General features: G+C 37.3%; 2 protein-coding genes and 1 long non-coding RNA gene across 3 annotated transcripts; all 3 read left to right on the top strand.

Moving 5' to 3' along the window:
• The first annotated feature begins 1,217 nt into the window (after window positions 1-1,217).
• LOC113303782 lies at window positions 1,218-2,650 on the top strand. The gene is made up of 4 exons (XR_003337759.1): window positions 1,218-1,396; window positions 1,523-1,592; window positions 2,028-2,086; window positions 2,437-2,650. It is a non-coding gene; the product is annotated as an uncharacterized LOC113303782 (long non-coding RNA).
• Window positions 2,651-3,024: 374 nt separating this feature from the next.
• On the top strand, window positions 3,025-10,502 carry LOC113302368 (E3 ubiquitin-protein ligase AIRP2-like). The gene is made up of 5 exons (XM_026551281.1): window positions 3,025-3,185; window positions 3,506-3,668; window positions 9,469-9,534; window positions 9,661-9,896; window positions 10,002-10,502. Exons 1-5 carry the CDS (start codon window positions 3,103-3,105, stop codon window positions 10,207-10,209), a joined length of 756 nt encoding a protein of 251 aa, XP_026407066.1. The 5' UTR covers window positions 3,025-3,102; the 3' UTR covers window positions 10,210-10,502.
• A 2,857-nt stretch (window positions 10,503-13,359) lies between these two features.
• Window positions 13,360-15,885, top strand: LOC113305945. The gene is made up of 4 exons (XM_026554937.1): window positions 13,360-13,462; window positions 13,572-13,648; window positions 13,752-15,141; window positions 15,278-15,885. Exons 1-4 carry the CDS (start codon window positions 13,360-13,362, stop codon window positions 15,883-15,885), a joined length of 2,178 nt encoding a protein of 725 aa, XP_026410722.1.
• The last annotated feature ends 1,618 nt before the right edge of the window (window positions 15,886-17,503 follow it).

The following is a 17,503-nucleotide window of genomic DNA, read 5'->3' as shown; positions in this document are numbered from 1 at the left end:
TTTTAGTACTTGTATGTTCAGCTAGTTTATTTTCCTGGGTTGATTCTTCACTTAAACCTTCATGATCATTAATATTTGGATATAAGAGTATTTGTCCCATCAACAAAATATTGTAATAATAAATTGTTATCATTAGCTGAAGATTGAACATAAGTCCCTTATTGATGTCCCGAATATTCAACAACATCTCTTTGTTCACGAGCATGACTTATCTTCGCCCAATCCCTTTTCCCTCAAAACTTCTCCTTCTACTTTCTAATCAAACGACTTAGATTTACACTAAAAATTAACAAATTACGGCTAACTATAATTAGTCAGAGGTAATTTAAGAATTGCAAAAAATATATAGATAAGGGCATTGAAAATCACTTTTAGATAGCTGTATTTTGTTTTATCATCCTCCAATTAAATATTCTATCCTCGAATTGTGGGTTCTTAATCAGTGGGAAATTCGTGAATTTCATCATTTCCTCTATTTTTTGCATAAAATTTCATCTTTTTATAAATTAGATAACCCATTACATTAGTGGGCAATTCAATCCGGAAACATGATTATTCATTAGCTGACCGGATTGGACGAAGAAATAATCATTAGAACCAAACAAAAATTATATCGGGTTCAAGATCGTGCGGGAAATATTTGATTTATTGGTACCTTAACGCAAATTAGCAAGGGAAATGTGAATTATTATTCGATTATCCATATACAAAGACGAACATTATGCTTTAGTAAAGCAAAGAATACTATACTTTAAAGATTACTAAACTGAATGACTTTTAGCAACACAAAAAAAAAAGAAAAAAACAAAAACAAAAGAGAAGAGAAGAGAAACAAACACATAAATATTCTTCAGTTAAGGAAATTGATTAAATGAAGCCAAAGGAAAAGGATAGATATAAGCAAAGAAGAGAGATATAACTATTTTAGAAGATGATGAAGGTAGGGCTGCACAGGAACCGTCCCGTCCCATGAAACCGTACCGGAACCGCAGGAACCGTACCGGTACCGTACCGGAACCGTGATCATACGGGACAGGTACAAGTACCAAAAACTGGTACCGTGCCTAGAGTAGGTACAAGTAACGGTTCTAGGCTATCCCCGTCCCGTAGTACCGAGGATCTGTATCCGTTGATTTTAGGATTAAATCCTGGCCGTTGATATTAGGGGTTATACCCTTTTCTTAGTCTCCATCGTATTCTCGGAGATTCTCCTCGTTTCCTTCTCCTTCTTCCTTCTTCCCTCTCTCGTTTTTCAGTTTCCTCTCAGAGAAGAGAAGATGCCAAACTTTTAGTTTTGATTTCCTTTCCATCAACATCATCTGTATAAGACTTCAGTATCCATTTATGTAAATGGATCTGCTCTGAAGAATTGTTTTTCTTTTGTATCAACAAAGAGGTGAAGAATCTGAAGATCGTTTAATCCTCTTTGTTCTTTGGTCTTTGTGTATTTTTTTTTGGGGTTTATGTACTCTGAAGAACAAGGTTCATGTTCTAATAGATTTCGTTTTGAATAATACTGCAGTTGGAAGTAGAGAACGGAGATTTGAGGTCATCTGTCAGTGATAATTCTTCAGTTCCTACTGAAAATGGAGGTAAGGTCATCTTTAATCTCTAGTTTTATGTTTTGGGTTCAATTTTGGTTTTTATTTATTTTTGATTTTGATTTTGATTTTGTATGGAACTAAGAAATCATGATAAGCTTCAGTTATGTTTGGGTATGAATGAATTGAATTTTTTGTGAGAAACATATCTCAATTTCAGGCATTGCCATAAGTAAGTCCTTGTTATAATCTAAGGATATGTAATTTCTTTTGAAATTGAAAGAATGATCTGCAACATGGTTATGTGAAATTGGTTTTGAAATCCAAATTAGCTTTCTGTAATTCCTTTGAATTTGTGGTGCTAACCAATAGTTTCTTTGAAGAAGACGGTGAGTTTCATTTCAAACCCTAGTTTCATTTACCTAATTTTACTTGTTTATCTCATCTCTCTTTTCTTCTCTAAGTGAGTTGCTGTGATTGTCACAGAATCCCGGCGCCAATTTCCTTCTAGTCGGAGTCTGATCGTGAATTTTCTACTCTATTAGGTATGTTAATATGTTATCTCGTTATTGTTATTTACTGTAGTCTTGTTACTGTTTTTTCTTTTTCTGATTTTTTTAGTTTAATTTGTTCTAAATTGGTTGATTAATCAGTTAGGAAGAGAAATCTAGGTTACGAGTGAACCTAATTTGTAGTGGATTGTTCGTAATTATGATATTTATTAAGTATTTGTGATGATTTTAGGTTTATTTACGGCCTATTGGTCATCTTTGGTTTGATCTCTTGTTGTGGAAAGATTATAGTTCTGACTCATCGTGTTACTCTTATCTGCTCTAAGATGCAGGTGGCCCTGGCTCTGTTTTGTTTAACACTTTAATTTTTTTTTTCATTTCAGATGGATGCAAATACAACTCAAAGTGAAGCTGCAACTGAAATTGGTTCCTCTATTCACCCTACATCTGTACCTGCACCTTCTGCTGATGCTCAACAAGTTGCACAATCTTCTCCAACCGAAGCTAATTTAGAAGTTTAAAGATTTTTGTTAATGTATGAATTCAGGTCTTAAGACTCTTAAAAGTTAAAGTTTTTAAGCTTAGAACTTTCAAGTATTTTTGCTTTATTTTTTTTACATAACTAGATATGCTACGGGTAAAGAACCGGACCCGTCCCGTCCCAAGTTAAACAGGTACAGGTCCCATCCCGTACTACACAGGTACAGGTATAAGGTACAAAGTACAGGTACCGACCATAGGGAGGTACATGTACTGAGTTAGACAAAAACCCGTACCGTTCCGTCTCATGTGCAGCCCTAGATGAAGGTATCCCTTTCTTGACTTGAAGTTTGATACAAGTTTCATTTCTAAGCAATCTCTCCAGTAAAAGGAAAAGTTTTGTGTCTTTCTCTCTCTAAAACCGTCCTACTACATAATAATGTAACTTCCCACCAAAAGACTCCTTTTTTCATTGGGAGGAACTTCCACTTTCCCTTGCTTTTCATATTCTCTTAAACAAATTTGTTCCTCTGACTCCACAAAAACATAGGGACATAGAAAGAGGAGAGATGATGCAAAAACATTCGCAGAAACTGTCTTACAAAGAATCTGTCAAAGCTCTTGAAGCTGATATACAACATGCCAATGCTTTGTAAGTTCATGGTGTTCTTCAATCCTACCTTCTTCGTTTTTCCTTTTGATTTGTACTTTATTTTCATGATGTTTTGTTGAAGTCGTCTTTGTTTTGCAAAAGCAAATCATAAATTATGAGAACCCATATCATTGGTTACGGTAGGAGTTTTAGCTTTATTTATCAGAAACCAAGAAAGATGTTTTTTTTTTCTTTCTTTATTTGAGGGGTTTAAGATAAACCCCATTTCATTGTGTTAATTTCTGAGAAAACATAGTTAGATTGTTTGTTTAAGAGGCTGAAACCGATGGTATTTGAGTTTGTGTATGTGTTTTTTGCAGGGAAGTTTCTCTTCCAAGAGATTATGGGGGAGAATGTCTTCAAATGAGATTGTCTTTCAATCCTCTTGCTCTATTGTTTATATTTTTGATTGAATGGATGGATTGTAGTTGTACAGATACCCTCCCAAACTACCTAGGTCTTCTTAACATACTTATATACAAGGTAATTTGTTATGTCTTACTATTGCATTTTACTTGTGTTGGGTGCAATAATCAAAAACAAAGAAAAATCAAATAAGCAAAAAGTTATTGATACTTAGCTCCTTTATAGTGGAAGTGATTGCTTTGACGAAATGAACAAGCTCCCCATATCTCCGCAACAGCAACAGGGCAAAACTTTGGAAAACAGAGTGAGTCGCGTGTTCAACACGCTGTCCTTAAGACATTAGCGCGCGGCTACACTCAAGAGTGATGCTATAGCCCTCACAGGACGAATATCTCCAGGATAAAGCACCCTAATACACCTACTACTGGCATATGTAGTAGATGCTCAACTTGAGCTTGGCAACTCTGAAAAAACATTAAGGAAAATCGCGAATGCTAAAGAAAGCAATACAAACTATTTTCCCTTGGGGGTCTCTCTAAAATATAGAGAATACCATTGGGGGTCTCTCTAAAATATAGAGAAACCCCTTTCCCATGTTTTCCCTTAGGGGTCCCTCTAAAATATAGAGCAACCCCTTACCATATAGGGGTCCTTCTAGAATATAGAGCAACCCTTTTTTTTTCATACTTTTACAAAAGAAGTGAATTTGTTTATGTAATTGATAAACTCAAGTTAAGAAGAGCTCCTCCCTTATGTGGGACTAAAAATCTTATATAGTCTCTTAAAAACAACTAAAGAGTGGAAACTCCACTATGTGGGACTAATAAGTTTTCATTCACAAAAGAAACACTAAATTAAAATCTTTAAAAAGTATTTTTATTAATCGTTTTTCCAACAATCCCCCACATGAATGAAAACTCAATAAAACGTGAAAAACACAGATAGATCTTGGTAAATCAACAACCCAATCTCACGACCCGAACTGACTGAACAGAAAGACAGATCGTGCATGTTGAATTCATACTAGCCATTTCAACGTCCTCTCCTTCACACAGTAGTGTGTTGATCCCAGGGTCATACTATGAATTGCATAAATCATAATAGTATAGAGAGCTTTCATCTTTAGTTTCTCACAAGTGAGACTAAAGGTTTCTTTCACCAAAGTGAAAAATCATGAACTAGTGAAACCTTAGTGACCCTTAGGTCCTAAGAACTAGTAATACCAAGACCATAAAAACAACATAAAACTCATTTTCTCAAAAGGAATTAAAAATAGATAAAAACGAAAAACAGGAAATACCACTATAGGCAGAGGTGTCCATGAGGTCTTGAACCTTTGCTTAGTGAGAGATTACCGGAACTACTTGCTAGACAGTGAACGCGATGTCTTGAACTGCTAGCGTTTGGTGTAATCCGCGATAATAACCACGCATGATATCTCCAAGGTTGCTGCCAAGCTCGTGCCGTTGTGTCCGTTTTGGCCCTGGACTTATCCTGTTTCTTAGAATGCTCTAGAGAATCAGCTCATATTCTCATAGGAAGCGACCCACTTCCCCATTCAGATAGGTGAATTCCATCAAGAGTGTTTACTGCTACACTCCACTTCAATCTTAAATTGAAACTATAGAACTCATTAAGACTTATTAAAAACTCATCCTCCACATGCAGTCACACTATCACGTCTACACCACAAGGAAGGGACAGAGAATGAAAATCTCTGATAGTGTTTACCTTTACCCACCACAAATTAGTTTCTCATTCGAAACCTTGATCATGGGATCTCTAGTCAGCAAGGTTGAGTATCCTTCATGGTAAGTTTAATATATGAGCTTAAGCCCCAACCCCCTCGATGCATTTTTGACTATCTCTTTGTACAAACCTTTCGTCAAAGGTTGCGCGAAATTCTCCTTGGACTTTAGCCAATCAATGGAAATAACGCCGATTGAGATTAGTTATTACTTAGCTTTAACTATTATAGCTTGGCTAATACAATGTATAGATATAGCTGGCACAAGCCTATGCCAGAGAGGAATGTCTTCTAAAAAGCATCTTAGGCACTCGGCCCTCTCTCGTGCTTTATCTAACGCAATACTCTCAGATTCCATAATGAATTGAGCAATATATGTTTGTCTGAAAAACTTCCAGAAACAAACCCTCTTGCTAGAGTGAAAACATATTGGTAGACTTAGACTCCTCTGAGTCAACTATCCAGTTTGCATCACAAAGTCCCTCAAGGACAACAAGATACCTTTCATAAATAAAACAAAAGGTAATAGAGTATTTTAGGTACCATAATACTCTATTAAGCGCATCCCAATGCTCTTGTTCTGGACTACAAGTATATATACTTAACTTACTCACAATATACGCAATGTATGGACTCTTACAGTTCATTAAATTCATCAGACATCCTATAACTCTTGAGTATTCGAGTTAAGATATTCCATTACTCTTATTTTTCTCGAATCTACAAGAAGAATCGTACGGAGTAAGGCATGCTCACAATCAGACTGATTGTATCTCATAAGCACAAATTCAACACAATGAGAATGACTAAGACTATAAATGTTAGATTATCTTCTAATCCTCATCCTTATGATTACATCAATAAGGTCTAAGTCTTTCAAGTCAACGTTATCATTCAGCGTATGTTTTAGTGGAATTAATTATATCTACGTTTATATCAAGTATAAGCATATCATCAATATACAAGCATACAATCACATAGGCATCCTTAACAAGTTACTTGCAAAAATACTTGTCAGATTCAGTACCTTAAATCCACTACTCATTATCACATGATCAAATTATCATGTCACTGTTTACGTGCTTATTTGAGAACAATACAAAGATTTGTTCAACTTGCAATCTTTGTCTTCACAACCTTTCAATACAAGGTCCTCGGGTTGGTTTATGTAAATTTCTTTATCTAATTCACGGCTTTATAAAACTTGTATTAACATTCATCTGATGTATCTCTAAGTTGTTTATGGCAGTAATAACAATTAGCATCTCAACAGAAGTAATTCTTGTCACATGCGAATTAGAATCAAGGAAATGTACACCTACTTTTAGTTTATATCCTTTAGATATCAACCTAGCCTCATAATTTTTCCACAGTTCCATCTATCTTACGTTTCCTCTTAAAGACTCATTTACATCCTATGGTCTTACTTCCCGGAGGTAAACTAGCATGATCCCAAGTCTGCTTCAGACGAACTTTGTCCATTTCACTAAATGAAGCTTCTTAGTAGAGTGGGGTTTCGGTAAATGTTATGGACGAAGCTATATTTTTGGGTCCTCTATTTTAGGTTTAGGGATGGAAACCTTAGCCAAACATCCCCACACTTTGAAGTATGCATAATAAGGTTGTCTACCTTTCCATAGTTCATATGGAGTTTTATCTGATCCTTTAAAAGGTACTATGTTCAGCATATAGCAGGCTGAGAGGACAGCTTCCCCCCACAAGTTCGAAGGTAATCCTGAACTAATTAACATGGCATTCATCATCTCCTTAAGGGTACGGTTCTTACGTTCAGCTACACCACTCGACTAAGGTGAATAAGGAGGGGTAACTTCGTGTATTATGCCATGTTTTACACAGAAATCTCATTTCGGAATTTTATACTCACCACCACGGTCAGACCTAATGGTTTTAATGGTAGTATTCATTTGGTTTTCAACTTCAATTTTATACATCTTAAAGGTTCTAAGGCATCATCCTTACCTCTAAGCAAATAAATATGACAATACCTAGTACAGTCGTCTATAAAAGTAATAAACCATTTCTTACCACCTCTAGTTTGAACCGGATTCATGTCAACTAGGTCCGAGTGAATTAATTCTAAGGGTTTAGAATTTCTATGAACATTTTGCTAAAAGGTTTTTTTTTTTTTTATCATATTTTGATTCCATGCGAATTTAACTTTTGTGTTCAATATCCAAACTAAATTTGGGTACGTAGCCTATGCTATCCAGTTTATGCATTGACTTATAATTTACATGTCAAAATCACACAAAACAAAGCACAAGAATCAACTATGTTTATTTTATCATATTTTCCTTTAAGCTTATAAAGACCCTAAGTCTTATAACCGTCGCCTAAAAAATCACTGTCCTTAGTTATAACAAGTTTTCTAAATTCACTTAAGATCTTCAGTCTTTTACCATCTACAACATAAAAAGATACAAGATTCTTGCATATGCCCGGAACATGAAAACTTCATTCAATGTGAGAATATTACAGATATGAGCTTCTGCTCGACCTTTTCCTTTTATGCAACCTCTGTTGCAGATGAGTTACTCATATAGAGTTTATCGACATCCCCTATCCTCTAATAGGAGGTGAACAGGTCTCTGTTTCAGCAAACATGCTTAGTGGCTCCAAAGTCCACCCATCAATATCTCTCACATTGGTTATTAAAATAACTTCCGACATCATGCGACTGAACTCGTTCTAGTTTCTTTCAACTAAATTAACATTAACTTACTACTTATTAAGGTTTTTACGTTGTCTACAATTTACGGCCATATGGCTAGGAATTTACAAACATAAAAATCACCCTTAATTAAAGTAATGCTAGATTCAGGTTTACGAAACATACCTTTATTATGAAGACCACGCTTAGTGTGGCGTTCGATGTTCTCACCTTTGCCATCTTTGGAAGATTTGTTTCCAACCACATGCGGCTATTATCCATGTCCCTCGGAGATGACACCTTTATTCACAAATCACAATTCCAAATCAGAAAGTAAAATATGAGTTTTGAAGATAACATCTAGATATACAAACTTCGTTTGAATCAGCGTTTCAAAAAACTCATGGTTACCCCACAAAAATTAATTTAGTTAACAACAAATTTCTGCTTGTCAGAATTTTTCAGAAACGTTTTTCTGTTTTGTAAAATATCAAAAAAATATTTTTACAACTCCAAAAATTCTGAAATTTTACGCGGGTAATTATCAGGATGTCTACTACGTTGTGTCAAAAGGGGTCATCGAAATTCCTTCTATGTTGAGAGATAAATTCGAAACTCTACAGCTGACCAAAAATTCGTTTTTTGTTTTTCACTCCACAATTAACATCCATGATTCACAAGACCAACCATTTTCGATTATTACAAATAACTAATGTCTTAAGATTGTTGGGTGCAACAATCAAAAACAAAGAAAAATCAAATAAGCAAAAAGTTATTGATACTTAGCTCCTTTATAGTGGAAGTGATTGCTTTGACGAAATGAACAAGCTCCCCATATCTCCGCAACAGCAACAGAGCAAAACTTTGGAACATAGAGTGAGTCGCGTGTTCAACACGCTGTCCTTAAGACATTAGCGCCCGGCTACACTCAAGAGTGATGCTATAGCCCTCACAGGACGGATATCTCCAGGATAAAACACCCTAATACACCTACTACTAACATATGTAGTAGATGCTCAACTTGAGCTTGGCAACTCTGAAAAAACATTAAGGAAAATCGCGAATGCTAAAGAAAGCAATACAAAATATTTTCCCTTGGGGGTCTCTCTAAAATATAGAGAAACCCCTTTCCCATGTTTTCCCTTAGGGGTCCCTCTAAAATATAGAGTCACCCCTTACCATATAGGGGTCCCTCTAGAATATAGAGCAACCTTTTTTTTCTTCATACTTTTACAAAAGAAGTGAATTTGTTTATGTAATTGACAAACTCAAGTTAAGAAGAGCTCCTCCCTTATGTGGGACTAAAAATCTTATATAGTCTCTTAAAAACAACTAAAGAGTGGAAACTCCACTATGTGGGTCTAATAAGTTTTCATTCACAAAAGAAACACTAAATTAAAATCTTTAAAAAATATTTTTAATAATCGTTTTTCCAACAACTTGTTCCCACATTTCTGTAAGTGAGTAACCTGTAATTAAGCTTCTTAAATTTGTTTCAGGTACACGTTGACGGCAAAACAACTATATCTTCACATGAAAGGAGAGCCAGTCTTACGGAATTCTATGGTTTGTACAACAATTTATCTCTTGCTTCGTAATGTGATTTCGTATTTTGGCCAAGTTTTCAAATACTATGGCTTTTTTTCCTCTATAATTGTCATATTGGCTTTCTAAATGAAAACACTCTTGCGGCTGTAATATATCCGTCTCTTCAACTAATAGAGGGCGACTTAACCGCACTGGAGGAAAAATGTAAGATGAGTTGGTTTACACATGTCTCGGAAAAGAAAAGGGCCGAAGAGAGGAGAAGGATCATCAGCAAGGATCTTGAAACGGATGATGAATGTGGAATTTGTATGGAAGCTTGTACTAGGATGGTCTTACCCAACTGTGGGCATTCCCTTCGCCTTAACTGCTCCCATGATTGGTAACTAAGACTTTATTTTTAGTTCTATTTCCTGTTTAATCTGTTTCCACGAGGGAAATTGCATCCTACTGACTCATAATTGTGCTGTTTGTTTTCTTTGACTAGGAATTTGCAATCTCAATCCTGCCCTTTTTGTCGTGGTAGCCTAAAAAGAGTAACCTCAAAAGACTTGTGGGTTCTTACGAGTAACGACGATGTGGTAGACACAACAACTCTTGCAAAGGAGAATCTCATACGTTTCTATCTCTACATGAATTCTTTGCCTCTTGTGATCCCTGATACCCTTTTCTTTGTACATGATTACATGGTCTGATGACTTATAGATGGCGAAGATGCTGACTGCCCCTTCTAATTTGTACATAGTCTTGTATGGGAAGTCTAGCTGTTTGTTCGTCTTAGAGTGTTGACCTCAAGCTCCCATAAAGAAGATATTGATGCTCAAATATGGGTAGATTGTTGTTCTAGAATCTACCAACTTAAATGCAAGTTTACTGAATGCCCGATTCTCAGACTCGAATTTGGTGTCTTTCTTCCTCTCATGATCGGCCAAAGAGTTGAAAACAAGATGTGAAGCACTTGCTATTATAAAGGAAATGCAGATGAAGGAGGGATAAAGGTATGCTCGTAACATATTCTCAGTTATTTTGGAAACCCTGAGAATTTGAGTGTAATTATTAAAGCACATGCCTTGCCAATTACTGTACATAAAATTCGCTATGAGCAATTCTTCCTGTAATGTGCTGGTAATTTTATCATCTATCAAGAAATGTTTTACAGCATAATATGTAATTTACATGTTTAACGTGCCCGACCTTCTTTCTGTTGGGCGTAATAACAACGATCTTAATTAATTGAGAAAAAATACTTAGCTCAAACCGACCCTTGATTGATGTTTCGGGAGATGCAGTGATACATGTAGCAGGAAAAAGTAGAGGCACGTATGAGATATGCTGACCTAAAGGCAATATCGCCTGTTACTCCTCTTGTAGATGCTATAGCTGTTGACGAGATGCCTCCAGAATACAACTACTGATAGTACTCCTCAATGTAGCATACAAAGAGAGTACTCTAAGAGCTTGGCAGTGATGTATGAAGAAGTGAAATGGTTACGGTAAAACAAAAACAGTAGCATAGAAAACTTAAGAGAGGAAGTGAAGTTATTTATGTTTCTGTCTTGCAAAATTGGGTTGAGAACTTCTTGTATAGTCTACCAAAAATTTATCCGTTACTAACAATAAAAGATTCTCACGGGTGACTGACAAAAGCTGAGAGAAAAATATTTTTCTGACGCGTACAGAAAACAGGGACAAAGAAAGACTCAAAGCTTTTGCTTTTGTCAGAAAAGCAGGTGTGTAGAAAACAGTTAAAAGCTTTTGTAGGATCTAACGAACCCGAACCCGCACCCGCACCCGGCCCGATCGACCGGACGGTGGCGGCGGCGTGCGTGCTTCCGTGCGAAGTACCGCGCGTACGGGAAAGGCAACCTTGCCCTAGTCTAGGTCTTCTCCCTCACACAAAGGTGTGTAGACCCAAAGGGCCATGCCCTTTAGGAAAAACCCCATGGTATTTAAGTCTAAAACTCTTAAGGTTTTAGTCTATGTGGGACTATTGTTTTATTTATTCAAATAAAAAAACAACTAGTGGGAAATAGGTCTAGGGATCAAGTCATGGTCCATGCTTTTCAAAACCCGTTTTTTCTAACAATCCCCCACATGAATGATAAAACATATCGATAAAACACGAGAAAACAGAAGACATAAAAATTTGGCTAAGGTGTCACAGAGATTGAACCTTAACTTAGTGAGAGGTTACCGGAACTGCTTGTTGTAATGGTGAACACAATGTCTTGAACCGCCAACAGTGAAGGAAATTCAGAAATAACAACCACACTAGAGGTATCAAAGGAAAGCTGCCAAGCTCTTGTCGTTGTTCCCCTTTTGGCCATAGGCTAAATCCCGGACTTAATGAATGTCTCTAGAGAATCAGCTCAAATTCTCATAGGAAGCGGCCCCACTTCCAACATCCACATAGTGAGTCCGTTAAGAGTGTCCTGCCACACCCTGCTTTAAACAAATCCATGGAACCCATTAAGATCTCAACAGATCATCCTAACTCATGCATGTAGCACTATCACACAGTTACACCATAAGGAGGGACAAAGATAGTGCTTTCTCGATATCACCATAAATTAGTTGTCTCATTGAACCTTGACCTTGGAGATCCATTCGCAAGGTTGAGTATCCTTCATGGTGATTTATTCTAAGATTAAGTCCCATCCCCCTCGATGTGGATATAACTACCTCTCTAGAGAAGCTTTTCGTCAAAGGATCTGCAATATTATCTTTGGACTTTACGAAGTCTATAGAGATAATACCAGTAGAGACTAGTTGTTTCACTGTCTTGTGTCTTCTTTGTATATGTATAGACCTTCCGTTGTATACACTGTTCCTTGCGCAACCAATAGCAGCTTGACCGTCACAATGGATTGCGATCGAAAACACAGGCTTGGGCCAGAGTGTAATTCCTCCCAAGAAAGCTCGTATCCATTCATCTTCCTCTCCAGCTTTCTCCAAGACTATAAACTCAGACTCCATAGTGGATCGATCTATACATGTATGTTTGGAAGACTTCCATGACACAGACGCACCTCCAAGTGTGAAGATGTACCCACTAGTGTTTGAACTCATCTGAGTCTGATATCCAGTTGGCATCACAATACCCTTCTAGCACAACATGATACTTCGAAAATTTAAGCAATAGTTCGAAGTGCCTCTCACGTAGCGTAGAACTATGTAGAGATCATTCCAGTGATCCCTCCCAGGGTTACAAGTGTACCTGCTCAATCTACTCACACTGTAGGCAATATCAGGTCTTGTACAGTTCATCAAATACATAAGACTGCCAATAACGCGAGAGTACTCGAGTTGAGAAATTCCCTCACCTTTGTTCTTTTTCAAGTTACAAACGGGATCATAAGGGGTAGATACAGGTTTAGCGTTTTCATGATTAAATCTCTTAAGTACAGTTTTGTCATAACCTTGTCTTGAGTTAGTGATATGAGGAGGGTGCCCCGAAGATCTTCTCTAGTGCCGTTAGTTTAATTCTTTTGTAGTCGTTAAATCTAATGTTATTAGTGTACTCGCGTATCTCACACGAGTTGGTCAGGTGTTTAGTTCATTTATTTCAGTGAGTGGCTATAAGAGAACTTACGAGAATGTTAATCTAAATCATCTTTCTCTTTCTTCTTCTTCCCCGTCTCTTATCTTCTAAGGCAGAAACCGGCTGCCTGAGATCCATTTGTAGTGTAGATCACTACAAGTGGTATCAGAGCACTCGATTCTGAGTGACCTTGATCACCATGGTGACTAGAACTGAGTTCGAAGCTTAGAAACGTTGGCTAAAGAAATTCAAGATCTCAAACACACAACAAAACACACCATCACCCTTGTTATTATCCTCGATGATGGATCTGTTTAAGGCAGAAGCAAAAAAAGCCTTGAATGAATTGAGGGATCAAGCATCGGCATCTAATGGAGGAGGAATTCTAGAAACCCCGATTCAACCAGGTTTTCCATGCAGATCTACATGAAGCTGGGATACTGGTGAGAACTCTAATTTCATTCACACTCATATGATTAAAGTTGATTTTCCTAAGTTTGATGTCCTCAACCCTAGATCTTGGCTTAGGAATTGTACCAAGTATTTTCAGTTACATCCTATGGATGAAGTATACAAATTCACTTAGCAGCTATGTACCTAGAAGGAAAGGCTGATATATAGTTTCAGTATTATCAAACTGGAAAGGAATCCTTAGTATGGGAAGTATTTCAAAGGGCTATATGTTCCCGATTCCAGGAATTAGGCCATGATGATATAGTGGGAGAGTTAAATAAATTGATCCAAGTTGGTACAGTCTTGGAATACCAAGAAGTGTTTGAAGAACTGAAGGCCTTGATGTTAGCTAAGAATAAGCATCTTACAGAGGAGTATTTTACTTCTAGTTTCATCAGTGGACTTAAGGATGAATTGCGAATAGCAGTTCAAATGTTCTCCCCAACTACCTTAGACAAGGCTATTTACCTAGCCCGGATGCAAGAGGTTTTGTTACAAAATACTGCCAAGAAGGCCAAGACTACCAAGTTTCCACCACTATTTATTCCACAAGGCCACAAAAGCATATTGTCTAGCCCACAACCAAAGTCTCCATCACCAAGAGGCAGCACCAGCACCACTACAAATCTTCCACCCATCAAGAGACTCACATATGCTGATATGAGAGCTAGAAGAGAGAAGGGGCTTTGCTACAATTGTGATGAAGTTTACTCCAAAGGACATAAATGCATTAAACAACAATTATTCATGCTTGTTGGAGATGATGAGGGAACTTCTACTTCTGAAGATGAGTCACCTACCAACTCCCCCCTTATCCAAGAGGTGACAGAGGATGAGGTAGAGATTTTAGTTCATGCATTGACAAGTAATATCACCCAAAACACTGTTAAGATTTTGGGGTCTATTAAAAATAAGAAAAAATTCACCATTCTGATAGATAGTGGAAGCACACATAGCTTCATTGATCCTGAGTTAGCCAGGCAGTGTGTCTGTTATATGGAACCCACAGGTGCATTCCAAGTAGCAGTGGCTGATGGAAATAAATTAATAAGCAGTGCTAAATGTCCAGACCTTCAATGGAAAATGCAAGGCCATTCTTTCAAGTTTGATATGAGGGTTTTAGCCTTAGGATGCTGTGATATGGTTCTAGGTGTGGATTGGATGAGAGAACTTTCTCCTGTTAAATTTGATTTCAAGAATATGCTTATTTCTTTTAAGAAAAATGGGAAGGAGGTTATTCTACAAGGTAATGCTGAGTCCACCAGCATCTCAGTTATGACAGGAGAGTCTTGTCAAAAGTACTTGAAGAAACACAAACATGGCTTGGTGGGTCACCTATTCTCCATCACTGGTACTGATTCAACACCCACAATACCTACCATACTCCAACCCCTTCTTGATTCATTTAAAGGCATATTCCAGGAACCTACTACTCTCACTCCCACTAGAGCACATGACCACTATATTCCACTTCAACCATTATCTTCTCCACCCAACCAGAGACCTTACAGTATTCCATACATTCAGAAGGAGGTAGTAGAGAAGTTAGTGCAAGAAATGCTTAATTCTGGGGTTATCAGGCCCAGTCACAGTCCATTTTCATCTTCCATACTCTTAGTTAAGAAGAAAGATGGTAGTTGGAGGTTTTGTGTGGATTACAGGAGATTAAATGACATTACCATCAAGGAGATATCCTATTCCAGTCATTGATGAGCTTCTAGATGAACTTAAAAAGTCTAAGGTGTTCTCCAATATTGATTTGAGGGCAGGGTATCATCAAATTAGAATTCATCTACCAGACACCCACAAAACTGCTTTCAAGAATCACCACGGGCACTATGAGTTTTTAGTCATGCCATTTGGCCTTACAAATGCACCAAAAAGCTTCCAGGCCTTAATCAATGACATTTTTGAACCTTATTTGAGGAAGTTCATTTTGGTAGTCTTTGATGATATCTTAATCTATAGCCCAGACATGGAAACTCACCTCCAACATTTTTCCACTGCCTTCAGCATACTCAAGGAGCATTCTCTCTTTGCTAAATTCAGCAAGTGCTCCTTTGGACAGTCCCAAATTGAGTATCTTGGGCATATCATTTCCAGTGAAGGTGTTGCGGCTGACCCAGAGAAGATATCCTGCATGGTGAAATGGACTATACCCACCACCTTAAGGTATCTTAGAGGTTTTCTAGGCCTTACAGGTTATTACAGGAAGTTTGTCAATAATTATGGCCTTATTTGCAAGCCATTGACAGACTTACTTAAAAAGACTAATTTTAGAATGCAGAAGACCAATAAGCTTTTGAGCAACTTAAAGAAGCTGTTACTTCAACCTCTGTGTAGATACTTCCAGATTTCTCAAAACCATTTGAGCTAGCAACTGATGCATGTGATTTAGGAGTGAGAGTTGTTCTAATGCAATAGAAAAGTCCTATAGATTTCTTCAACAAGGGCATGGGTGCAAGATTTTTATCCATGTCCACATATGAAAAAGAAATGATGACAGTAGTCATGGCAGTCAATAAATGAAGAACATATTTGATGGGCAACAAATTTACAATTTATATTGATCATCAAAGTATAAGATACTTCATAGAACAAAGATTACACTCAATGCTTCAGCAAAAATGGCTTGCAAAACTGTTGGGGTATACATATGAATTAAAGTATGGGGAACTGATAATGTTGTAGCTGATGCCCTTTCAAGAGTGGAAACATGAGGAACTTCCATGTGTCAAGCTATTTGTTAAGTCCAGCCAGTTTGGTTACAAGAGATACTAGAAAGTTATACTAATGATGCCATGGCTCAAAGGTTAATTCCTGAGTTATTGGTGGAAGGAAAGGCTATGGACCACTACTCACACCAGCAAGGGATAATAAGGTATAAGCAAAGAATATATGTGGGGTAGTACTGAAGATATGAGAAGAAAAATACTTGCTGCTATTCACTCATCTACTATTGGAGGACATTTAGGGGGGCATGCAAGCTACCAAAAAGAAAAGTTATATTTCTATTGGGTGAATGAAAAACCAAGTCATCACTTATGTCAAGGAATGTGACATATGCCAGCAACACAAGGGGTTCAACATACCTCTAGCAGGGCTCCTCCAACCCTTGCCCATACTAGATCGGGCTTGGGAACACATTAGTATGGACTTCATAACAGGGTTACCCAAGTCAGAAGGTAGGGAAGTAATTTTAATTGTGGTGGATAGATTTAAAAAATATAGCCACTTTATTTCCATCATCCATCCATATACAACATCTTCAGTAGCTAAGAGGTTTCTAGATACCATATACAAGCTACATGGTATGCCAAAGTCAATTGTTTCAGACAGAGATATTGTGTTCATCAGTAATTTTTGGCAGGTGCTATTTTCTAAAGTGGGTACTTCATTACATTTGAGCACCGCCTACCATCCTCAGTCACATGGATAGACAGAAAGAGTAAATGCTTGTCTAGAGTCTTACCTCAGATGTATGACTAGTTTTAAACCTTCAAAATGGCCCTCTTGGTTACCACTAGCTGAATGGTGGTTTAATACTTCATATCATACAAGCTTGAAACTCACCCCATTTCAAGCACTTTATGGTTATGCTCTTCCACAATATAGCATTCTGTCTTCTTAAGCTGGGATAGATGCAACAGTAGATGATTACTCATAGCAAAAGCAAGAAATGGATGGATTATTTAAGGAAGCACTTGAAACTACCCAACACAGAATTAAACAACATGCAGACAAGAAGAGGTCAGAGAGGACCTTTGCTGTGGGAGATTGGGTATATCTGAGATTGCAGCCTTACATGGGAGCTACTGTGCAGCTGAAGAGAAATCTAAAACTAGCTGCAAATTTCTTTAGCCCTTACCAAGTGGTGGCAAAAATAATCATTGTGGATTACAAACTAAGGCTTCCAACTGGTTGCAGAATTCACTCCACCTTTCATGTTTCTAAGATCAAGACAAAAGTAGGAGCAGGTGTAGTGGTGCAGACTA

Source organism: Papaver somniferum, chromosome 8 (genome assembly GCF_003573695.1).
Source record: "Papaver somniferum cultivar HN1 chromosome 8, ASM357369v1, whole genome shotgun sequence".
Classification (NCBI taxonomy): Eukaryota; Viridiplantae; Streptophyta; class Magnoliopsida; order Ranunculales; family Papaveraceae; genus Papaver; species Papaver somniferum.
The sequence above is the reverse complement of the archived record's forward strand: the minus strand, read 5'-3'. Positions and strand labels throughout refer to the sequence as shown.